The sequence below is a fragment of the Polistes dominula genome, unplaced genomic scaffold (genome assembly GCF_049000335.1).
Source record: "Polistes dominula isolate Pdom_NZ unplaced genomic scaffold, Pdom_raw_medaka contig_84, whole genome shotgun sequence".
In the NCBI taxonomy this organism is placed as follows: Eukaryota; Metazoa; Arthropoda; class Insecta; order Hymenoptera; family Vespidae; genus Polistes; species Polistes dominula.
In genome coordinates this window covers 700,661-727,129 of record NW_028300944.1, presented here as the reverse complement: position 1 = coordinate 727,129, position 26,469 = coordinate 700,661, and the positions used below count along the sequence as shown (strand labels likewise).

General features: G+C 26.8%; 3 protein-coding genes across 3 annotated transcripts; 1 reads left to right on the top strand and 2 right to left on the bottom strand.

The window, feature by feature from the left end:
- The first annotated feature begins 229 nt into the window (after positions 1–229).
- pea (ATP-dependent RNA helicase pea) lies at positions 230–5,254 on the top strand. Its single transcript, XM_015332033.2, has one exon. The coding sequence runs from the start codon at positions 430–432 to the stop codon at positions 4,039–4,041; it is 3,612 nt and encodes a 1,203-aa protein (XP_015187519.2). The 5' UTR covers positions 230–429; the 3' UTR covers positions 4,042–5,254.
- LOC107072225 (dnaJ homolog subfamily C member 1) lies at positions 5,013–8,591 on the bottom strand. Its single transcript, XM_015331984.2, has 8 exons — positions 8,357–8,591; positions 7,973–8,205; positions 7,757–7,858; positions 7,455–7,673; positions 7,051–7,295; positions 6,650–6,962; positions 5,565–5,783; positions 5,013–5,469 (listed from the first exon to the last, which is right to left on the bottom strand). Exons 2-8 carry the CDS (start codon positions 8,117–8,119, stop codon positions 5,407–5,409), a joined length of 1,308 nt encoding a protein of 435 aa, XP_015187470.1. The 5' UTR covers positions 8,120–8,205; positions 8,357–8,591; the 3' UTR covers positions 5,013–5,406.
- Positions 8,592–8,979: 388 nt separating this feature from the next.
- On the bottom strand, positions 8,980–22,153 carry Nox (NADPH oxidase). The gene is given in 20 exon segments (XM_089171690.1): positions 8,980–9,438; positions 9,542–9,745; positions 9,813–10,022; positions 10,108–10,301; positions 10,385–10,602; positions 10,685–10,820; positions 10,906–11,037; positions 11,040–11,065; positions 11,679–11,829; positions 12,253–12,574; positions 12,689–12,882; positions 13,053–13,241; positions 13,392–13,618; positions 14,289–14,499; positions 15,330–15,480; positions 15,558–15,678; positions 15,887–15,984; positions 16,068–16,179; positions 16,280–16,374; positions 21,850–22,153. Coding segments are annotated over 20 exon segments (3,351 nt in total). The 5' UTR covers positions 22,012–22,153; the 3' UTR covers positions 8,980–9,240.
- Between the last annotated feature and the right edge of the window lie 4,316 nt (positions 22,154–26,469).

Genomic DNA, 26,469 nt, shown 5'->3' with positions numbered 1-26,469 from the left:
ACAACATTTTTATTTGTGAATTATTTTAATTATTCTTATTATAGAAATATTAGTTTTACTCTAAAATAATTTTAGATAATTAATTACAAAAGAAAAATTCAAAATAATTGTAAACTGGAACGTTGGATTAATGCAAGATTCTTATTGGTGCGTCAAGCAGACCAATCGGCTGTCGCGTGACTTGTCGATTAGCCTTGCTCACGATGACGTCACAACATGGTATCGACGAGTGTCAAGTAGAAAAAAGTGTTGATCAGTGAAAGATTTTCGTTTAAAGTTTATCGTCTTTGTATAATTAATCGTTAATTTACAATTAATGCGTTAAATAATAGCATAATTATTATACTTATATATATATCTATAAAATTTACGATTAATATTACAATATTATTATTATAGTTAAGATTTTTCTTATAGAAGAAAAACAAGATGGACGAGGTTACGAAGTTGGAACATTTGTCTTTGGTATCAAAGATTTGTACAGAATTAGAAAATCATTTAGGTTTAAATGATAAAGATTTAGCCGAATTTATAATACATTTGTCAGAAGAAAATAATACATTTGAAACATTTAAAAAAGTATTGATCGAAAATGGTGCCGAATTTTCCGACTCGTTCATAGCAAATTTACTTAGGATAATACAACACATGAAACCATCAGCTCCTTCTAACAAATCATCGTTAGTTAATTCATGTAAACAAGATGAATTAGCACAAAAATTTCCTGTATTGGCTTTACCGAATGATATACCAACTAAATCTGTTCAAGAAAGTGAAAAAAGTGATAAAGAAATAGTTAACGACGTGTTAGCATCATTAGAAGCATTAGCACCGTCTAACCTCAAAAATCACGAAAATGGAAAGAAGGATGATCACAAACGAAATAAACGGAATAGTAAAGACAAAGATTCGGAAAAGAGTAGGGAAAAGAAAAGACATAGATCTAGATCAAATGATAGAAAGGATAAAAGACGTAGATCAAGATCTAGAAATCGTTCTAGATCAAGAAATCGTTCTAGATCGAAGGAAAGAGAACATGGTAGAAGACGCAGAAGAAGATCAAGATCATCAAGCAGAACTTCAAGATCACATGGTTACAAAGATTCGAAGAATTCAAGGAATCGTGACAGATCTAGGTCAAAGTCTTTGGAAGAACTTTCAGTAGAACCAGAAGTTGGTCAGATTTATACAGGAAAGGTAGCCAATATAGTACCATTTGGTTGTTTCGTTCAATTGGAAGGTTTGCGACGTAGATGGGAAGGTTTGGTACATATTTCACAATTACGTAGAGAAGGTAGAGTGGCTAGTGCAAGTGACGTTGTAACCAGAGGTCAAAAAGTTCTTGTTAAAGTATTAAACGTTGGTGGACAAAAAGTTTCATTAAGTATGAAAGATGTTGATCAAGAAACAGGTAGAGATTTGAATCCCGTAGTAGCAGTTAATAAAATTGAAGAAGATGAGAAATATTTGCGAAATCCAGATCGTCCTGCATCATTATTAGAAATTCAAGGTACGTGGGATGAAGATGAGACATATTCCAGAAAACGTGTGCAAAGATTGTCTTCTCCTGAGAAATGGGAGATTAAACAGATGCATGCTGCATCGTGTATTGACAGAAGTGAATTACCAGAATTTGATATGGAAACTGGGGTTCTACCTAGGGAAGATGACGAAGAGGAAGATGTTGAAATAGAATTGGTGGAAGAAGAACCACCATTTTTACATGGCCATGGAAGAGCACTTGGAGATTTAAGTCCTGTACGTATTGTCAAAAATCCTGATGGTTCTTTAGCTCAAGCTGCTATGATGCAAAGTGCTTTAGCAAAAGAAAGGAGGGAACAAAAAATGTTACAACGAGAACAGGAAATGGATTCTGTACCAACCGGTATTAATAAAAATTGGATTGATCCATTACCAGATGCTGAAAGTAGAACACTCGTTGCCAATATGCGTGGAATTGGTATGCAAACGCAAGATCTACCTGAATGGAAGAAACATGTGATTGGAGGAAAGAAATCTTCATTTGGAAAGAAAACTAATTTGACTTTATTAGAACAACGTCAAACCTTACCAATATACAAACTTAGAGATGATTTAATAAAGGCTGTAACTGATAATCAAATTTTAATCGTCATCGGTGAAACTGGTTCTGGAAAGACAACTCAAATAACTCAATACTTAGCGGAAACTGGATTCACAGCTCGTGGTAAAATTGGTTGTACACAACCTAGAAGAATTTCAGCCATGTCTGTTGCTAAAAGAGTAGCAGAAGAGTTTGGTTGTCGTTTAGGACAAGAAGTTGGTTATACAATTCGATTTGAAGATTGTACTGGTCCAGAAACAAGTATTAAATACATGACAGATGGTATGTTACTCAGAGAATGTCTTATGGATTTAGATTTAAAAACATATTCTGTAATAATGTTGGATGAGGCACATGAAAGAACAATTCATACTGATGTTTTATTTGGATTACTTAAACAAGCAGTAGGTAAAAGACCTGATTTGAAATTAATAGTAACCAGTGCTACCCTTGACGCTGTCAAATTCTCTCAGTACTTCTTCGAAGCACCAATTTTTACCATTCCTGGAAGAACATTTGAAGTTGAAGTAATGTACACGAAAGAACCAGAGACAGATTATTTGGATGCTGCACTTATAACTGTAATGCAAATACATTTACGTGAACCACCTGGTGATATACTTCTGTTTTTAACTGGTCAAGAGGAAATTGATACTGCATGTGAGATTTTATATGAACGTATGAAATCATTGGGTCCTGATGTTCCTGAATTAATAATCCTACCAGTTTATTCAGCATTACCTTCTGAAATGCAAACAAGAATTTTTGAACCAGCACCACCAGGTTCACGTAAAGTTGTTATTGCTACGAACATTGCTGAAACGAGTTTAACTATCGATGGAATTTATTATGTGGTAGATCCAGGCTTTGTCAAACAAAAGGTTTACAATTCTAAAACTGGTATGGATAGTCTTATAGTAACTCCTATAAGTCAAGCCGCTGCAAAACAACGCACAGGTCGTGCGGGTCGTTTAGGACCTGGCAAATGTTACAGACTTTATACAGAAAGAGCATATAGAGATGAAATGTTACCAACACCTGTACCAGAAATTCAAAGAACAAATTTAGCAACCACAGTATTACAATTAAAAACCATGGGAATCAATGATTTATTACATTTTGATTTTATGGACGCACCACCAGTAGAATCGCTTATTATGGCTTTAGAATCTTTACATAGTTTAAGTGCTTTAGATAATGAAGGTTTATTAACACGTCTTGGAAGACGCATGGCTGAATTTCCTTTAGAACCTAATTTATCCAAAATGTTAATCATGAGCGTTCACCTTCAATGTTCAGACGAAATATTAACCATAGTTAGCATGTTATCCGTACAAAATGTTTTCTATAGGCCAAAGGATAAACAAGCTTTGGCAGATCAGAAAAAAGCTAAGTTCAATCAAGCCGAAGGTGATCATTTAACATTGTTGGCAGTTTATAATTCTTGGAGAAACAACAAGTTCAGTAATGCATGGTGTTATGAAAATTTCGTTCAAATGAGAACATTGAAGAGAGCACAAGATGTACGTAAACAATTATTAGGTATAATGGATAGACATAAATTGGATGTAGTATCAGCAGGAAAGAATACTGTAAGAATACAAAAAGCAGTATGTTCTGGATTCTTCAGAAATGCTGCTAAAAAGGATCCTCAAGAAGGTTACAGAACATTGGTTGATAGTCAAGTTGTTTACATTCATCCTAGCAGTGCATTATTTAACAGACAACCTGAATGGGTTATTTATCACGAGTTAGTACAAACTACTAAAGAATATATGAGAGAAGTAACAACTATTGATCCTAAATGGTTGGTAGAATTTGCACCAGCATTTTTCAAATTTAGCGATCCAACTAAACTCAGTAAATTCAAAAAGAATCAAAGACTTGAACCGTTGTATAACAAATATGAAGAACCTAATGCTTGGCGAATATCTCGAGTTCGTAGAAGACGTAATTAAATTTCATTATTCATTCATATGAATCAACAGTTTCATCGTTACATTGAAAAAACTGAATCATTGAAGTTAAATATTAAGAAGGAGACCGAAAAGTAATGTAAACAAATTAAACATTTGCATATACCAGGATAGAAAAAGGATTGTTAATAACTTGATTAATTATACAAATTTGTTTGTTTGTAATTTTCAAGTTAAAAAGCTACATTACTTTACAGTCCATCTAATAATTAGTTTTTAAATAATTGAACTGTTTTCAAACACTGTTGTTGACTGAAAGGTATGGAAAAATGTTACAGTTTCTCCAATATATATATATATTGAATAAATGATTTGTAAATAAATACTTTTATACAGCATTAAATGATGATTGCTATTAGAATGTTCAGATATATGATGATGAATTTATAATATATATTTCTGAACACATTTGTATGTATATTTATTACATAACACGACATATATATATATATATATAAACTGTAATTATACAATGTAAAAGATAAATGTATATATTTCAAATATACTCATATACGTGTTTAATTGTTCAATAATATGTAATAATTATTTCATAAATAATAATAATAATAATAATAACCAAATTTTGTATGTTTACAAATTGTGTAGGGAGAGTAAATCACTTTTTATTTTTTATATCATAATAATGTTTAATTAATTAAATCACACGTATAATGAATTTATTATATATATATATGTACATATGTACACATTTTATAAGACATTAATAATTATTCTTTGTTTGTGTTTGTTTTTATTTTTATTTTTAAAACAGAAAGATTTAGATTACTCAAGTTAAATTTAAAATATAGGAATATATATGTTTTAACTGTATATATATATATATCTCTCTTCAGTCTCTTTCTCTTAACGAATTATTAAATTTATTAAATAAATACATTGTTGGTATCAATGGAACGGTTTAAAGATATCTTGCCAAAAAAGGAAGATGATCATCATTTTATATGATTGTGTAATTAGTGTTTACAATTATTTAGATTTAATTCAATGTGTTCTTTTGTATCACCACCTCATTGGACAAACTGGACTGTATCTTGTATAAAAAAAAAAGAAAAAAAAAGGAATAACATTTGAGTAACAATTATTTCCAATGCTCGTGTTTCATACATTGCATTCTTTTTTTTCTCTCCAACTATTTGACGAAATTAAAGAAAAAAAAAAAAAAACAAAACAAAAACTATTATCATAAATAAATTTCGAGAACATTTCACCTTTTTCTTTTATCCATTTTCTTGTTCACAACGATAATAACAAATCAAATTATACACTTGATAAAAGAATGAAGAATATGTGTGTATATGTTTTTTTTTCTTCTTTTTATAAAACAAGTCACGAATGTTGCTTTTTTTTAATTAATTCAACTAGTTGTCGATATCTCGTTTGACATTCCTCCTATAAACACACACAATGATATATATATATATTAATTATTAATATATTAAATTTAATAAGAGAAATTTTGGTAATAGATAAATTAATAATCAAACCTTTGTTTTTCCTTCAACACATGCAGCAATTTTTTCCCATCTATCAATGGACGCTCCTTTAGGATATTTTATAAGTGCTGATTCTAATGCTTTCTGTTGTTCTTGACTCCAATCGATATTAGTGTTATCAGAATTTTCATTACGTGTCTTCACTTTTTTTGGTTTATCCATTCCAGTATCTTCTGTACATTCACCAGGCTTTAATCCTTCATCTTTGATCTGTAAGTAGATGTAACCAAATTCATTCAGTTAATTATTATCTTTCTTTAAATGAATAGTTTAACCCTTAAAGTGCACTGTGGGTGTTTGACACCCCCAACGTGTTTGAACGCGTCTCCTGAAGCTGCTATTTAATATTTAGACTCCGCCATTTTTTTTTTAAATAGTTTAACACATCTTTTTTAAAATAGAATAGGTCTTAATACTGATCTGAATTAATATTAGATGGCATTAGACAAATAATCCAATTTTTTCGAATACACTACCATTTTCGAGAGATCCAAAATTTGTTGGGGTGTCCAACACCCCATGTACACTTTAAGGGTTAAATATATTGATAGATTAATATAATATATAGATGTGTGATAATAATAATAGAAAGTAATGTTGTTTCTACATATGTATATTTTAATATTTTTATTAAAAACCCATTGATTTAGATCAATCCAATATAAAATTTGCAATGTTGTGATACCAAAGTGTGATTGTATATTATTCATTTATAATATAAAAATGAGTTAAAATGTAATTCTAATTTTAGGGTAGAAAACGACATTACTTTCATGTTCATTTAACCCTTTCGCTACGGTGGGCCTCGCCGCGAAGTACCTCGTCTAGAACGGAGCGCCGTACCGAAAGTGGGAACATTAAGCGCGCGCAGTCTTTAGCATTCGGAGCCTTTTGTCTCAAAAACGACTTTGTGACATTACTTTTAGAAACAAAATGATTTCTGTTCATAATTATGTGACTATAGTCTATGACTATAGTCACCCGTCGCGTATAGGTGGCATCGTGTGACGGGTGACTATAGTCACCCGTAGTAGTGAAAGGGTTAATATAAATATATATATATATATGAGATATACTTTTTTAGCCATGTGTGTAACTTCTCCAACAGTACGATTCATAGTATCAGCAATTTTTTCCCATCTCTCTGGTGTACCACCAGGATATTTTTTAACAAGCTTGATTAATTCCATGACATCATCATCTGTCCATAATCCACCGGTTATTGTTGGTTTATCATAACTGTTATTAGTTGTTGTATCATTAGTTTCTTTTTTTGTGAAAACTTTTGAATGATTGCTATCATTTCTTTCTTGTAAAGGAAATCCTGTTTTTCTTCTTCTAGGACCACGCGGTGTTATTTCTGGTTCTGCTTGTTCATTTTCTTGTGCTCTACGATTACAAACAATTCATAAAATGATAAATATAAGTGAACAACTTGTATATATATATATATATTTGTTGTTTTTGAGAGACTCACAATGCTTCCTCTTCTTCTTCCTTTTTCCTACGTTTTCTTTCTTCTATACTTTCATTAATAGCACGAATAAGTGATGGTACAGAAACAACTGATGCAATTGTCCATCTAGGCATTTGAAATGGAAGAGTATTCCATATACTCGGTGTTGGTATCTTTTCCAATATGTCTGCTAAATCTGGCACATCCATTTTACCCTTTCGATTTTTTTTCTGCAATTTTTGAAGCTTACTACCCAAAACTTGTTCCTGTAATTAATTTGCATTTATTTTTAGAATTCATTAAAAGTAGGAATGATATACAGGGTGTTTCAAAGTTTCTTTTTTTTAGGTCAAACTGTGTTAACACAAACATCTGACACTGTATAATAGTTGATATTTTATATATATATATATATACATACTTACATAAGTATACCTCTTTTCAAAATATGCAGCCCATGCTAATAAATATTGTCCAATCGTAATCAATAGAAATAATATAACACTCATTTCCATCAATCCCATTTTTCTTACATGTCGATAATAATATACAGCTGACCGCCAATTTGGCAAGCCATTAACAAGAACATTGTCATACTTCTGTCGTTTTCCAGGATCCCTTAAGACATCGTATACTGCAACTAACTGTATAAAACGTTCAATGTATTGTACAAATATTTGCAATATATATTTTTTTAATTTAATCTTGAAAATAAAATTAGATTTACTTTTCTAAATTGTTCTTCCGCATTGTCGGCAGCATTTTTATCTGGATGAAGTTGAAGGGATAATCTTCTAAATGCTTTTTTAATCTCTGAGGCATTTGCCACCTAATTGTAATAATATATAATAAAACGTTAAATATAGAATATATATATTATTTCATTGAATAATTATAAATTTGTACAATTATACAAAATACAATGAAAAATTTACAGTTTTACCTGAGATAAACCCATGAGTTCATAGAAATTTTGATTAACTTCCTCGACGACATCGAACACTTCCAATTCATCATTGTCCCACGCAACAGATAATGTAAAAAAATCCAAAAATTGTACAACACCAAGAAATATTAAAACTACTCTCATGTTCAATATTTAAATAGACGCATAGTTGCTACTGTCATCCATATATAGTTGTTGGCAATGATTACCAACAAGAATTAGTATATTGTCTGTAAAATTTCAATAATTATAATTAATTATGATGAATAATTTATAAATGATATTTTTTTTTTTTGAAAAATATGTGACAGTATTTCAAATATGATTGCAAATAAAAGATGCATATTATGTTTAGATAAAAAAAAAGAAAAAAGAACGTACTTAGTAAATAGAAATAGGCAGTTAATGGTGTTATACTTTTTAATTAGGTTCTTTCTTATGAATTATTTTGATGAACCAACGGAGAACCATCAAACAATGCCACGTTCTCTCTTTGCAACACTTATTACTTCTTAGAAAATAATCAACCATGTGCCATAATTAGATAGAAAACTAAGATATGCATGTAGAATAACGATATTTAAGCGGTTCGTATCAAAGTGTCGCCTTTCTTCTGCATTCTAATTTATTTCAACTATTCAATCATTTTTTTTCTAATCAATCGATTATATAGAAAACTGTCTTACCGACGCACCACTCGCTTATGTAGACAAATGTTTTATCGATGCAAGCAACAGTCGCTTTTGTAGAAAAATGTTTTACCGACTTATTGGTCGGTAATTTTTGAAAACTGTTTTACCGACTTATCGGTCGGTAAAATATAATTAAATAAAATATTTTCTTTTTTTAAAAATATTTGAAAATCGTGAAATAGATATGCAATTCATTATGGATATTTGGTATAAATACTAAAAATAAAATTAATAAATCATTTGTGTGAAATTTAAAAAAAGAAAAAGAATTAAATATGACAGAAAGACAATTGCAGTTTTTGTTAATCGTGTTGTTAATTTGGACATTTCACGAGGCATCAGAAGTGATGAACAACATAAAAAAATAATAATCTATAGTTTGGAAAGGTTAAAGTTCGTACTCATGGATAACATCAAAAGTAAGAATAATTTATTGTAAAATAAAAATAATTAAAACTAATAAATATAATGTGATGTGCGTGTGTAATAGATATCAATTTAAATTGGATCATTTTGAACGAAATTAAATGGTAGATGAAAAAGAAACAGAATGTGTCTACGAGAATAGAAAAATTAAAAAGATTCCTTTCGAAATTTAAATCCAAATTGATCGCATTTGTGTCGAAGAATCTTCGCGAGTTGTGGTGGACCGCAATAAAATACGGTAATTTTGCCTTTTTTTTTATCTTGCAATTGATTGAACACTTTGTTCCAATTTGGACGGCCCGCATTTGTTCTTGTTTTTAATCCCGTTATGAGATCACGTTTTTCCTGATTAATTAATAAACAATATCAATAAAGAAAAATCATTCAATTGTATTGAAATTATATTCAAAAAAAACAAAAAACAAAAAAACAAAACCAGCACTGTAACCTTTTCGTGAAGTAAATCCATGGCCATTTGTAAACCTACAGCCTTCATGTCGTTTCGTTGCAATGCACTCGTAATATACATGTACATTTCGAGAAAAGGTTCCACTGCGTTTCCTAATTCAGCTTGTTCCATTTCAAGTTGAGATAGCAAGTTGACGAACCATTCGAAAGAATGTTGATCACGATTAATCCAAAAGAAATCAACCTGAAAAAACAAATTCAGATGAATTTTTAAACAATTTTTCATTCATGTTAATCCAATGTTAATTCACCTTTCGTAGATGCATAATGGTAGGTGGTATTTCATTGGCCCAAGAATATTGACAATTGGGACAAGTTTGTCTGGCTTCCCAATATCGATGCATAATCGATCGTAGAATCGATGCGAAAGGTGTTACACCGATACCTGTTGCAATTAATACCGCGTGTTGTGCTTGGAATATGTGACTCGATGGTGCACCATATGGACCATCTAAAAATATCTAAATCAAATGATGATTTAATAAATCATATCATTCATTGTTCATATATATATATTTGTTTCATTGATTTAATTAATTAATTCACTTCTAATGGTTTTCCAACTGGATAATCGATAGTTGTGTTAGAAGCTGTTTCGATTTTAATCTCGATTGATTTCATTTTATTCATTTTTTTAGTTTCTTCATTAATGTTGTTCAATCTTCCTTCCTCAGCAGCTTCCTGTCTGTTCGAACAAGTTGCTGAAGTATAATTTGTATTTTCTGTGATTATCATCGAACCTACAAAAAAAAAAAGAAATAGAACAATTGTTTATTATGTAATAAACAAACTTTATTTTGAAATGAGTATTATCAAATTTTACTGTTATTCGTGTTCGTTGTTTCATCGTATTTGTAATTTTCAAGACTTGGCGTTTCAAATGCAACAATCGTAGGTTTTGTTCTCATGTATCGAACACTCTCAGCCAATGATTTATTTTGCGGACTCAAATAAGCTCTTCCTAAAACTTTCGTGCTTGCTCGGCTTATTTGAGACTCGTCAAAACTCTTTTCAGATTCTGATCTACCATAATCACGAAGTCTAAACATACATAAACATTAAAATCAAATCAAATTCAATAATCTTCAATGAAACATTAATTAAATTTGAAATTAATACTAACGCGATTAAACGTTGTTTGTTTTTATTTCTTGTTTGCATATCAGGCACAGAAAAGGATTTTTCCAATGGTATTTTACTCGCCAATAAAAATTGACGTAATTTAGGTTCTTCCGTCATTTTAATCATTTTCGGTGTACCTTCAAATAAAAAAAAAACCATATAATAATTTTTCCTTTAACATAAACTCATGAAAAATCAAGCATCTGATATTTTTCATCTTACATTCGGGTGTTTTTAAAAATTTTCCACTATCATTGATAGTCGAATTTGACGAGGATGACGCTTTGACGTCATCAACAAAAACGAGATTGTCTATTCCACGTGAATCGGATAACGTGTACGAATCATCTCTATTTTTTTTCCTATATTAACACCAAGAAATCTAAACAAAAATATAAAATAAATCAATTATAATTTAATTATAATCAAATACAATTTTTTTGTTACTCCTGTATGTAGGCAACACTTTATACACGTAATTATTAGCTCCTAACATTAGGCAATACTTTATACACGTGTTGAATAACCCCTAACATTAGGCAACACTTCATACACGAGACAAATGCTCCTTGCAATATGCAACACTTTATACACGAGACAAATACTCCTGGTAGTATGCAACACTTTATACACGAGACAAATGCTCCTTACAGTATGCAACATTTCATACACGAGACAAATGCTCTTTGCAGTATGCAACCCATTGATACACGACGTGTACAGCGTGTTGCCTGTCTGCAGGGGGACTTGAATAATTTCTTTAACATAATGAGCGCCACGTGAATTCTTAGGACAAATTTCTGTCAGGCCACAGGCGGTACTTTGCATTAAAAATATTTGACGGTGTCAGTCACTTATGACTGACGCGGCCTCAACGGAAAATCTGGCGTCAGTCACATATGACTGACGTGGCGCTCAACGTGTGAAACTTCCATTAACGACCGAGTATAAATTGTTGCCTATCGTTAAGGGGTAAATTGGTAGAATAAACTCACGATTTTTTACGAGTAAGATTAACGTTGTTACTGTTGGCATCATCGACGGATAAATCGTCACCACGATGAAGTTTCAAGTGTTCCCTTTCGAAATATAAGTAGACGGTATTGGTCCATCCACCTAGGGCTCTTATGTGAACCCATATGTAATCTGTCGAGAATAGAAATAGAGAGTAGGTCGATGAATATCATTTAAATATGAAATATAAATGATTTCTTTCATAATGCTTGATTGAAATTCTTATTGGGGACTCGTTTCTTTTGTATATTCGATGTTACCTTGAACTAGTTTTCAGTATCTTTCTTTGTTCTTTGTTAAACGAATATTCATCAATGTCACAGTTGAATAAAAATAAAAATAAAATGAAGTTAATGGTGTATATAAATTATAAATTAAATGAATTAAACAAATATTAATTAGTTAATAATTATGTTTGTTTAATGGCAATGAATTTTTATGTTTCTAATGAAAATTAATAATATAATTTTATTTGTTTATAAAAAAGTTGTGGATCTAGGGAGAGATGAATTAAATAATAAATTGAAAATAAAAGAAAGAGTTTTGATGAATCACCTTTTAGTTCAGGTGCACTGCTGATGGTAAATGGATGCCATTCGTAACGTGCTATCACTGGTATATTAACGAAAACGTAATCACCAGGATGAAAGTCAAAATTGGGTGGTCGTTTGATCTCCAAATGAATCACTTTCGAAGGTAACAAGAGACCGGATTTTATATAAGTCTTTCCACGTTGTGAACGTAACCAAACGAGTCTTCTTATTCTTTCGAGAAGATAAATGGTACCTGGAACTATGAACCATTTCCAAAAATTTGGCCCATGGAATATCATTATTATCCAAAATGGTACATAAAGGAGGTGTGTCCAATAAAATATCTGTCAATAATGAAAATTTGTTAAAAAAAAAAAAAAAGAATTATCATAAAAATTAGGATTTGTGTGTGAATCAAAAGTTTGTAATAATTTTTATTTATTTAGTTTTGTGTTTACCTCGAAACAACCACCTCTTCTTACAAAAGGTAATGAACAGACGGTCATAATAATTAGTATGACGATTAGGGCAATACCAGTAGGGTTTGCACAACCTTCTACCAATCCAAATAATTTTGGTTTAGTTGTAAATAACCATTCGGCCATTGTGTAATTAGAATTGTTTAATTTCTCGTCATTTACAACAACAATACCTGAGATAATACAAAGTTATTATATTAAATAAAAATAATTAAAGTTATTAATTAAATTAGAAAAATGTGTTTGTATATTATATATATAAATATAAATATATTAATATTATTATATTATCAATTAGAATTATAATTTAATATAATTAAATATTATATTAAATATTATTTACCAAAATTAAGAAGATGCATAATAGTGTGAAAGAAACCAAAGATAATGATCAAAATTCCAGTCATCTTGTGAAGATAAATATGGTGATCCAATGGGAGTATTGATGAGAAACCATTGATACGTAAAAATGTAATACATTGGCGTAACATCAGAATGAGAACTAACGTACAATTAAAATTCAAGCATTGACCTGTAAAATAAAAATCAAAAAATTGACACCAGGTAAATATGTGTTTTATTTTTCAATATTAATCATCAACAATTTATTTACGTGTGTGTATATAAAAAATATATTTTAATTTTGATTATGATTAATATAATGTTTGAATAGAATGTTTACCACAAGCACGTGCCAGGATTACGTAAAAATTACTTTGACGATATTCGATGATTCTTTTAACAAATAGTATTAAATTAATGAATAATATAATACAAATAAATGTTATATATACGTAATTATTTTTAATATATGGCATAGTCAATTGATGGGGTTGCAACGATGATAAAAATCCACCAAATGATTTTTTTGTATCTTTCGGTTTTGGTGGGACCAACCAACGATCTATGCTGAAAACAAACATTATAATTATATTTTAAATTAACCTTAATTAACTATTTAATTAACTATTTAACACGTTCCCTGTCAAACCCCTGACACAACCCTGACACAACCTTTTGTTTCGTCAGGAGGAAAAATCTTCAAAAGGCTCCCTGGGCCCGTTACCCAGGGAAGTGTCGGATTCGACCCGCGAGCTGCCTACCGACTAAAAAACTTCCCGATTATAATTACTAACCCCTGACACAACCCTGACACAACCCTTTGTTTCGTCAGAAAGAAAAACCTTCAAAAGGCTCCCTGGGCCCGTTACCCAGGGAACTGTCGGATTCGACCCGTGAGACAACCCTGACACAACCTTGACGCAACCCTGACTTGTCACTCAGGCCATTTAATTTTGTTTCAATAAAATCATCCATTACATTTAATTATTAATTATTGTTAATACAACAATTAAACAAACTTATGTGCTTTGTTTTATACAGCATTATGTATATTTTAATAAGAATATATTTTTACAGAATTCAATTTGTTATAAAACACATAAAATGGTAAGTGTACCACCGGTGGTACACGTGACCTGAAAAACAAGTTTAATGTGTACCACCGGTGGTACACGTGACACGGAACGTGTTAATGAACTATTTGATTGATTAGAGACACAACAAAACAAGTACAAACCTAATGGTTAAATTTTCTAAAAAACCATCGTGCTTTTCCAATTGTTTTTTTAATCCTTCGAATGTGATTGCACCACGATTACAAGTATCTGCATCTTCGAAAAGTGCAATGGTTAATTCTTCGATTTGTTCATCACTAAATTTCATTCCATTTTCTTCCATGCATGCTCGCATCACGTGTTCCAATTCTCGATATTGTATAAAACCATCGTCTATTATGATTAATTATTAATAACAATTATTTCAAACGTTACCATGTATCCATAATTATGTAAATGGTTTAACGATAAGTCAATAAATTATAAATAAACAAATGAATTTATCACACGAGTTATGTCATATGAGTTACGTCACATTATTTTTATTAATTGAACTTAATTCAATGTAATTTTTAAAATATTGTTTCAAATAAATCGTTGCAATAGTGTTTGTTATTTCAATATTATAAATAATTGAATTTATTTAATGTTCTAATAAAATTCTTTAACACATTGAGCGCCACGCGAATTCTTAAGGAAATTCTCGTCAGGCCACAGATGTTACTTTGTATTGAAAATAGTTAAACGTGTCAGTCACTCATGACTGACATGGCCTAAACGTAAAGTTTAGTGTCAGTCACTTATGGCTGACGTGGCGCTCAACTTGTGAAAATTTTGAAACACAAGATTTATGATTTATGGTTAGACCATTTTCATAATTATAGGCACATATAATCATTATTATTTATAAAATTTTTCATGGGTGTTTACTATTGCAATTTATAAAATTTATTTATTTATCTTAATATATAAATAAATTACGTGTCACGTTGTTTGTCCGCAATGGACTTCTAAATTACTGAACCGATTTTAATCAAATTTTGCACACTGTGTGCAATTTTATCTAACTTGAAAGATAGGATAGTTTATATCTCAATTTATAATTGAAATTGACTTAAAGACGTGTGTATCAGACTGATTGTGAGCCACAGCAACGCGTGGCGGGTCACTCCTCTAGTTATTTATATAAAATTTATTTAAAAAATAAAAAAAATTGAACTAACCATCGATATCGTATACCCTGAAAAGAAATTTGATTTTGTCGTCGGCAGATTTGCCAGAAAATTCATTCATAGCATCGATAAATTCTTGAAGCGATATCGTTCCTGAATTATCTTTGTCGAATATTTGAAAAACACGTTCGGTAAAAAATGGCTGCAAAATTATAAATTAATTCTTTTTTTTGTTTTTTTGTTTGTTTTTTAAATATTTCTTCATTTAAATATGCTTACGTTCTTTGAAGTGACAATCTTTTTGAATTCCTCACGACTTATTTCCTTTTGATTGCCAACTGTTTGTTTAAAAATATTTTCCAACCATTCCAAGCTACGTTTGTCGAATCCACCACGTGGTCTGTCAAAATTCAATTCAAACACACAAATAAAAAAAAATACAAAAGCACACACGCGCATCACACAAATAGAAAGAAAATCAAATCATTAGAATTGAAAATAATTCAGTAACAATTTTGATTTGATATTTTTTTTTTGTTCTAATCGAAAATTAGATTATTATAATTTAATTATTGAAAAATATAATTCTTTTAATTATTTAATTTTACCTTGGATTACTAACGTCATTGATAAATTCCATAATTTGTATTTTTGTTACGTATCCACAATTTTCTTGATCGATCAATCGAAAAAGTTTATCTACTACCTACAAAATTAATAATAATAAAATTTTTGTAAAAAATAATAATCGTAAAGTTTGGATGAGTGTATTAAAAAATTTGTGTTTACCCCTTTCGCGCAAAATAATTGAACAAAACTTGTCAAGTTCAATGGTTTATCAGCACACAATACAAATGCTACGCTTTCTATTTGATCGATGAAATCTTGTTGCTTTTCATTTCTGTATAATAATAATAATAATAATAATCAAAAAGAAACAAATATTTACATATGACAATTATAATTATTTCAATTGTAAGAATAATTAATAAACCCCTTACGTTAATCTACCCTTCATAAATTCAATCCATTCTTCCTGTTTCAATAATTCGTCACGATCTTGATCGAACAATCCAAATAATTTTTCTAACAAAATCTGCAATATAAAAATCAAATATAAACAAAATAAATTCATCCAAAAATATCCTCTGCCAAATATAAAAAAAAAAAGAACTATGACGTTCGGTGACTCCACGTTGGTGCCATTCTCTATTTTGGTTATACAAGTAATGCACAGCACCATCCAGTCTCTAGTTCATATTTTTGCCACTAGAGTAAGCCACGCCCCTGCTAGAAATCCCAATACTACAAAACCACTCCTCATGAATACTAAATAAATGAAATATAAATAATAATGTTATACATATTGTTCTCTATTCTGGTTATACAAGTAATGTACAGCACCATCCAGTCTATAGTTCATATTTTTGCCACTAGAGTAAGCCACGCCCCTGCTAGAGATCCCAATACTACAAAGCCACTCCTCATAAATAATAAATAAATAAAATATAAATAATAATGTTATACACGTTGTTCTCTATTTTGGTTATACAAGTAATACACAGCACCATCCAGTCTATAGTTCATATTTTTGCCGCTAGAGTAAGCCACGCCCCTGCAAGAGATCCCAATACTACAAAACCACTCCTCATAACTAATAAATAAATAAAATATAAATAATAATGTTATACATATTGTTCTCTATTTTGGTTATACAAGTAATGCACAGCACCATCCAGTCTATAGTTCATATTTTTGCCACTAGAGTAAGCCACACCCCTGCTAGAAATCCCAATACTACAAAACCACTCCTCATGAATAATAAATAAATAAAATATAAATAATAATGTTATACATATTGTTCTCTATTCTGGTTATACAAGTAATGTACAGCACCATCCAGTCTCTAGTTCATATTTTTGCCGTTAGGGTAAGCCACGCCCCTGCAAGAGATCCCAATACTACACAAACCACTCCTCATAAATAATAAATAAATAAAATATAAATAATAATGTTATACACGTTGTTCTCTATTTTGATTATATAAGTAATACACAGCACCATCCAGTCTCTAGTTCATATTTTTGCCGCTAGGGTAAGCCACGCCCCTGCCAGAGATCCCAATACTACAAAACTACTCCTCACACTGTTTTAATTTACCGTCGTGAGACTTTCTGTACAAAACGCGCGTATAATTGCAATTTAAAAACTGTACGTTAGTTTTGATACGGATTCATGGATTCAGTATAAACATATAATGCGTGCGAACACATTAAATGAATTGAAAAATCCTGTTGTAAATATACAAAAAAAAAAAATAAAAAAAAAATGATTGAATACTGAACGAAAGGTGGTATCCAACTGTTGAATATACTACTTTCATAATACAGGGATTTAGCCTTTTATTATATTAATTATAGTCACTCAGAATTCTCGTATTATACCCTCGGGCTTACATTTTCCACGATTACTGAAAAAAATGGGTCATTGCCAACGGTATAATAACCATCTTATATGTCATTTTTATCTTTATTATTTCTCTCTTTCTCTCTCTCTCTCTCTCTCTTTTTCTTTCTTTTATCTGCAGGTACCAGATGTTAACAAAATAAATCAAAAACAAAGAGAACATATTTTCATAATATTAAAACATGAATATATATATATATATATATATATATATATATATATATATATATATATATATATATATATATTCTAATCAATTTTAGTTTCAAATGTTACAACAACAACAACAACAACAATATAAAAATTATTAACAAGTAAAGTTAAGTAATGGATTTGTTTGAATCTTCATAAATTCAAGGATTAATTATAATGATTTATATAAATCAATGATAAATAATGAATGTTAACTAACGTGACGAAATTTCATTGATTTGAAAAGATATTCAGAGACAGAAATCAGTACACATGAGAGTTTGACCATGAATATCTTTTGAACGTTTAATTTAATCGCCAAAACATAAGACACCATTTTTATAGAGCACTTAATTTCCTATAAGAATTTGTATTGCACATTTTATAATAATCATTTATTGTCGAGTTATAAAATTCATCAACAAAAATGACATTTGTCTGAAAATAATCAAACTTAAATCTTCAATATCATTCAAATGGTGAGGTTTACGAAAAAAATATAAGATACCTTTTTTGTAGAGCATTAAATTTCCTACAAAATTTGTCTAAAACATTTTTCTGTACAATCAATAAATAATTAGGTATGAATTTTAATCTGTTGGACTGAAAAATAAAAAACTGCGATGCTGAGGATCTTCCTATTAAAATGAAGAGCTCATATTTGGTGAGAATTTTTTTAAGGTGTCTACCAACCCATTTTTCCGTAGCACTTGCAAAAAAATATATATATATATATATATAATAAAATTAATTATATATATATATTATTATTATTTAATAAAAAAATGATTATTGCATTGTGTATTAATAAAATTAATTAATATCTTATTATTTAATAAAAAAAATTATGGTTGCATTGTGTATTAATAAAATTAATTAATATCTTATTATTGAATAAAAGTTAATTATTATATTGTGTTTTAATAAAATTAATTATATATATTATTATTTAACAAAAACAAAAAATTATTACTACAATGTGTTTCAATAAAATTAATTATATTTATATATATTATTATTCAATAAAAAAATTATTACAACACATTATCATTAAATAAATATTAATTAATATATTACAATTGAATAATCTAATATATTAAAATATAAATATATATATATATATAGAAATAAAAATAAAATGAAAGTTTATGGTACCCGGATTAAAATAAAAATACCTGAAAAGTAGTAGGGATTTGATTTAGGTCTTTCGTTCAGAATAATTGGTCAAAAAAAAAAAAAATAAAAATAAAAAAAATATAAAAAGAAATGTAGATAAAAAGATAAGAAAAGAAAAAAAGAAAAGAAAAGATAATTTAGCCAGAGGCATAATCGAACAAGGTCTTTGAAGCCTGAGGCAAATGAACACCTTGATCGAAAAGCAAGCAACCAGGTAAGTGAGCATATGGTCCCACTATAACATAAGTATAGTAATTTCTCCTTTCATTCGATTCATGTGTCGTCATTAATACCCTAAGGACAAATATTTAGATATTTCCTATTACTACTACTACTACTACTACTACTACTATTATTATTACTACTACAACTAGTACTATTGGTGATAAAGTTTCACTTCATTGAAATTTAACATAAACTAATAGAAAAATCTATCATTTATCTTTATAGAGATAAATCTAATATCTAATCTAATATCTAATCTAATATCTCTATGTTTATCTCACATTCATAAGATATAATATTCATTTGATTCATTCGTTCAATCGATTAGGTTCTATCAACACTATTTATACAAATCAATTGATTTTATGTATTCTAAGAACACTCTTATCATTATTATTATTATTATTATTATTATTATTATTTTTTTTATTTTTTTTTCCTAATGTTTGTTCTGATAAATTATGAATGATTTTCATACATAGTTTTATTATTATTATTATTATTATTATTATTATTTTGGTTCTTGATTATGTAATCTTTATTTTATTCTTTGTAATAAAAATGTTTTTTATTATACAGGTATTTTAATTAAAATATAATTTACCTTTGAGATGAATATTTTAAAATTATTTATTATATATTATATTTATAATAATAATAATTATTATTATTATTTTGGTTAATGGTTATGTAATCTTTATTTTGTTCTTTGTAATAAAAATGTTTTTTTATTATACAAGTATATTTTAATTAAAATAATTTATTCTTGATGAATATTTAAATATTATTTATCCTGTCCTTCTCTTTTTACATATATATATATATATATAGATATTGTAAAATTAGCAATTTAATTATTTAAGAAAGTAATTTATGTTAAAAAAATATTGCAAGTAAGAAAATCAATTAATTTATTATTATAATTTATGATTTGTGTTCTATATATAAACAATTAATTATATATATATATATATATATATATATAATGATTATTATGAATATTATTATATAATTAAATAACATTTGATTTTTAATATGATTTTGTAATCTTTAATTTTGATTTTTCGTACGATGTTTCAATTTACATGTACCTTTCTTTTTTTGTTGTTTTTTTTTTGTTTTTTTTTTTTTAACTTAAATGTAAGTGTGATTGATATTTTAATTTTGAATAACGCGTGTCGTGTGTGTACGAAAAAATTAATTGACAGAATACAACATAATTAGTAAATGACATTGCACTTGTATTATAGTTCATGTTATTCATCATGTTTTTTTTCATTTAATCTCATATAAATATTTCTTTTTTTAATTTCCTTTTTTTTTTGTCCACCACGAATTATTCTTTTTAATTTCATTTGCAAAATTATTTCCGACACTTTAAAAATGTGTTTGTAATTTGTGATTTAATTTAATGAAGAAAATAAAACAATTTTTTTTTTTAATTAAAAAATGAATGAAAGAAAATAAATTTAATATAAATATTAAATTTCTATTATTTATTTAATATTATTAATAATAATTAATAATTAACATGTTTAATGCATTTATTATTTGAAATAAAAACAAAAAAAAGAAAATAAATTTTATTAAGAATTTTATTTATAATATTTATCAATTTTAATTTTTTATTATTTGTTAATTAATATTTAATATATTATTTAATTACTAATTATAACATAAATAATTTATATATTATTTAATATTTATATTATTTGTGAAATAAAATAAAGTAAATTAATTTTAATTAAAAATATTATTAATAATATTTTTCAATTTTAATGTTTTATTATTTATTAATTATTATTTAATATATTATTTAATTAATAATTTTAACATAATTAATTTATATATTATTTAATATTTATATTATTTGTCAAATAAAATAAAGACAATAATTTTAATTAAAAATATTATTAATAATATTTTTCAATTTTAATGTTTTATTATTTATTAATTAATATTTAATATATTATTTAATTAATAATTATAACATAATTAATTTATATATTATTTAATATTTATATTACTTGAAATAAAATAAAGACAATAATTTTAATTAAAAATATTATTAATAATATTTTTCAATTTTAATGTTTTATCATTTATTAATTAATATTTAATATTTTATTTAATTAATAATTATAACATAATTAATTTATATATTATTTGTGAAATAAAATAAAGTAAATTAATTTTAATTAATAATATTATTTACAATATTTATCAATTTTAATTTTTTTTACTATTTATTAATTACTAAATAACATATAAATAATTTATTTATTATTTATTATTTATATTATTGTAGTAGTATTTAATTAATTAAGCATACGATTATCTCTCGAATGCTTTTCTCAATTTTTGCTTCTTCAATTTACATAAAACAGGTTGACTTAAAAAAAAAGTATTAACGATTGCTATTAAATATATTTTTACCTATTAAATATTTTTCATTCATATTAATATTGTATATACATATATATATATATATATTTATTAATTAATCACATACCTGTTCTTGAAACAATTTTCTGAATGTTTCTCTCGTGTAACGGTTATCACCTTTCAACAATTCGGAACATTCTTTCAATATTTCCGTCCTTCTTTTTTCCACAAGACATTCTTCTTCTTCTTCTTCTTCTTCCATACTATTTCTATTTTCTTCCATCATCATTTTTTTTTTTTTTATTTATTTCGATTTTGTTTTCTTCTCTTTATTATATTAAACTAACGCACACACACACTCAATTAATGAACAAAGTATCACAGTTTAACAATAATTACACGACACGTTGCAAATATAATTTCACAAATTAATTTCTTATTAATTTTTTTCTTTCTTCTTTCTATAAATTGTTTAATTAAAAAAACAAAAAAAAAGAAACAAAAAAAGAAATCATTTAAACAATTAAATAAATAATTTTGCACATTTTCTTTCCTTCTTCTTCTTCTTCTTCTTCTTCTTTTACAAATGAGGATGAGGAAATGGATAAAGTAAATAGAAAGAAAAATGTATGAAAATGTCAATAATAAAAATACAAAAATAAAAGATAAAATAAATTAAACTATAATTAAATATAAATGTTTATGTTAATGAGATAAAATAATAATAATAATAATAAGAAGAAGAAGAATAAGAAGAAGAAGAAGAAGAAGAAGAATGGATGAATTATTTGTAAAAGAATTCTATTTTATAACTTAATAATATAACACACATAATATACACACACACACACACACATACAGAGATGTATTTCAAAGTTTAATGTGTATACGTATATAAGTATAGTAAATAATTTAATAAATAAATCTACTATATATAGTAAGTAAATAATATCAATGAGAGAGAGAGAACGTTTCTTGTAAGTTTGTGGCCGACTGGAAACGCGTAAACTCGTTAAATGAAAGTCAACGTGTTGTGTAGAAGTTCGAGAATCGAATCCATAAGCTTATGTGTGTGTATACATGTGTTTATATATGTGATCGAAAGAGTATATATACATGAGATGAAGAAGAAGAAGAAGAAGAAGAAGAGGAAGATATATATATATATATATATATATATTATATATGACCCCTTATAGTCATTCAGATTATGCGTTTGAAATAAAGGAGACAGAGTACCACCTTTCACTTTTCGATTATATACACACATATAAATATATATCTTTTTTTTTTTTGAGGTTCTTTTTGTTTTTTGTTTTTTTGTTTTTTTTTTTTTTAAATAATAAAATAATTATTACATAAGTATCATATATTGGTATGTTATGTAGAAAGTTTGATTAGTTTGAAAGTATATTTTGACCATGATGATGTGATTTATATTTTTTTTTTTTTTTTTTTTTTTAGGAATATTTGTATTATTAATGCAATTTTATTATTTAATAATTAAATAAAAAAGTATAAAAAAATCAATAATTATTAATTAATAATAAATTGTTAATTATATATGTATTTTATATATTGTACAATATTATTAATGGAATTTATTATTTAATAATAAATTGATTGATAATAATATAAAATACTTTGATTTAATTATAATTATATTATTTAGTAAATAATATTATATAATTTATTATTATATGATATAATAGTAAATTAATTAATATTATTAACTAATATCATTATAATTATATTTTAATTAAATAGTATATTAAATATTATAATACTAAGCAACTATTTATATATTTTTGTTTTTAGGAATATTTGTATTATTAATATAATTTATTATTTAACATATTTTCATTTATTAATCATTAATTAATCATTCATTCATAATTTATATCTATAAATATAAATAATAATTATTCTGATATTATCAGAATCACTCATTATGGTTTTATATTATTTTCTAACAATAATATTGTTCCTACTATGCAATTTTATAATTTATTTTTTTCTTTTGATATCTATACAGATTCTTTTATTGTGTGTCACTTTAGAAAAATATTTTATAACCTAAAATTATCTGAAATTAATAAAACAAACATTAGTTAAAACAGAAACATTGTGACAAACCCAGCAAAGTTTTAATACATGTATGTGTATATGGTGTGTAAAAAATGAGTTCATGAAGTTGTAAAGGGTGATGAAAATGAAATAATAAAACAGAGAAAATTACAGATCAAGTATAAATTCTCATTGGACAATTTCAGAATCATTTTAGCCATAAATGAAACCCATGGAATCCGGTTGTATCGAAATTTTCGAAGGTGTGTCAGCTCACCTGCAGGTTCCACGAAACGAAACAAGAATAAAACAACTTAAATAATAACAATAATAATAATAATAATAATAATAACTATAATCGTTAAGATGAAGATAATTGAGGATTATCAGAATAATCTTAGTAATTGTTGATAATATTTTAAATCAAGATGTTAATTGAGCTTATAATTAACCCTAACAATATTCATTTGCAAAGTTGTGTAGTTAGTGTTTTTTTTTGCATTATTATATCACGTTTGTTATTTAATAATAATGTATTGTTTATAAAATTCGTAGATAGTTTAATTTAAATATATATTTAATAATATTATAATTATTGTTGATAATCAAGTAGTTAGTAATTGTTTATTGAGGTTATAATTAACCCTAACGATATTTGCCAATTTTATATTACTTTTTATTTTTTTTGTATTATTATATCGGGTTTGTTTTTTGTTTATTAATAATTTTTTGTTTATAAAATTCGTAGATTACTAGATTATTTAATTTAAATATATATTTTATAATATAATAGTTTTGTTTTTTTGATAATTCTGTAAGTTAGAAATTGTCTTTTGACGCTAACAATATTTGCTAACTATTGTTAATATTATTAATACATAATTATAAACCTAATTTAATTAATTAATAAACTAATACCTAACAATATAACCTAAACATTTATCCATTTGCCAATATTACATTACTTTTTATTTTTTTATATATTATTATATATCTCGTCGTTCATCATTTAATAACAATGTTTCTTTTTTTCTAAAATTCGTAGATAATTTAATTTAAATAAATTTATTCGATAATTGATTAATTACAAATTGTACAAATAAATATATTAGTTATAAATAATGCATTCCAAAGTGTATGTAATTTTTCTGAAAAATTTTTTCCTGCCCTGAGATTCGAACCCTCAAAGACTCGAGAACACCCCCCTTCATATCACCGAACGCTGAACTGTTGTCGCTAAGCTAAATTCATTCTATACAAATAATATAATAAATGTTTCATAAAAACAAAACAAAAAAGAAATATGTCTACGAGTGTAATAGATAAATTATCGATTATTATTATTATTATTTTAAACGTTCTATTCCTGTTGATGATCGAACTATACGGAAACATTTTTTTCAGCATGTATCATCTTATTTGTAGTTTAATATTTCAAACGAGTAGTTTATGGCCATGATCATGATAACAGTTAGATAATTTACTTATGTAATTACTACGTCTTTTAAATGTCAGGGTAAACTAAGATTTTGTATAGTAATCATTAATTCACTACTACTAATACAACTACGATTACGTGTATGCAAATTCTTCAAACAGCCTTCTGATTATAAAACCTAACCTCTTAACTCAGGTACTTTCAACCATTTTTATTACAGAAAGACTCTAAACTCATTTTTATACAGAAAGACAATCTTTCGTAATTTTCTTGAATATGACGTCCATTTTTGCATTATTGTTTAATATCTGTCATAAAAAGGGTTCGATGAATGAATAGGAAGAGATTTTTTATTCAAATGGGCCTAATAAGACGGAGTAGTGGGGAGATGTGAAACACTAGCGCCACCAAGTTCTCTAAAAAGGCGGGAATATCAAAAATTCGTTGATTTTACTAACATTTCTAAACGTTACAATTATTATTAAATTTATTATTACTAATAAACATTACACAGTTCATTATTTAATTTAGTATTAATTATTTTAATTTAATTAAATATTATTTTGGGCCTAATAAGACGGAATAGTGGGGAGGTGTGGAAACACTAGCGCCACCATGTTCTCCAAAAAGGCGGGAATATCAAAAATTCGTTGATTTTACTAACGTTTCTAAACGTTACAATTATTATTAAATTTATTATTACTAATAAACATTACACAATTCATTATTTAATTTAATAATAAGTATTTTATTATTATTTAATTTAATATGAATTATTTTAATTTAATTAAATATTATTTTTATTTCTCAAAAAGTGTCATTATATTATTTAAACATTACAAAAATAATATTTAAACTTAGTAATCGATATTAATGTTAAATAACTTTGTTAACTTGACTAAAAACCAATAACAAAAAATAAAATAAATGTCAATCTGTTATAATAAAAAAAAAAAAAAGAACAACATTTTCTGCGATATAAAAAATACCATAAAATAATATTACAATCCCATAGAATCTTTTTCTTGACGCATGTTTTATATTCCTTTACTTTACTTCAATGTTAGATATCGTAGTTACGTTCATTCAAGGTTTTTTTTACGATGGTCAATGTTACAATCAACGAATAAGTCGTGCAGTGACTTTTTCCATTTCTTTTTATTTTTCTGTCTTCCATGCTAGTTTTATTTCCTCTCTCTCTCTCTCTCTCTTTCTCTCTCTCTCTTTCTCTCTCTCTCATTC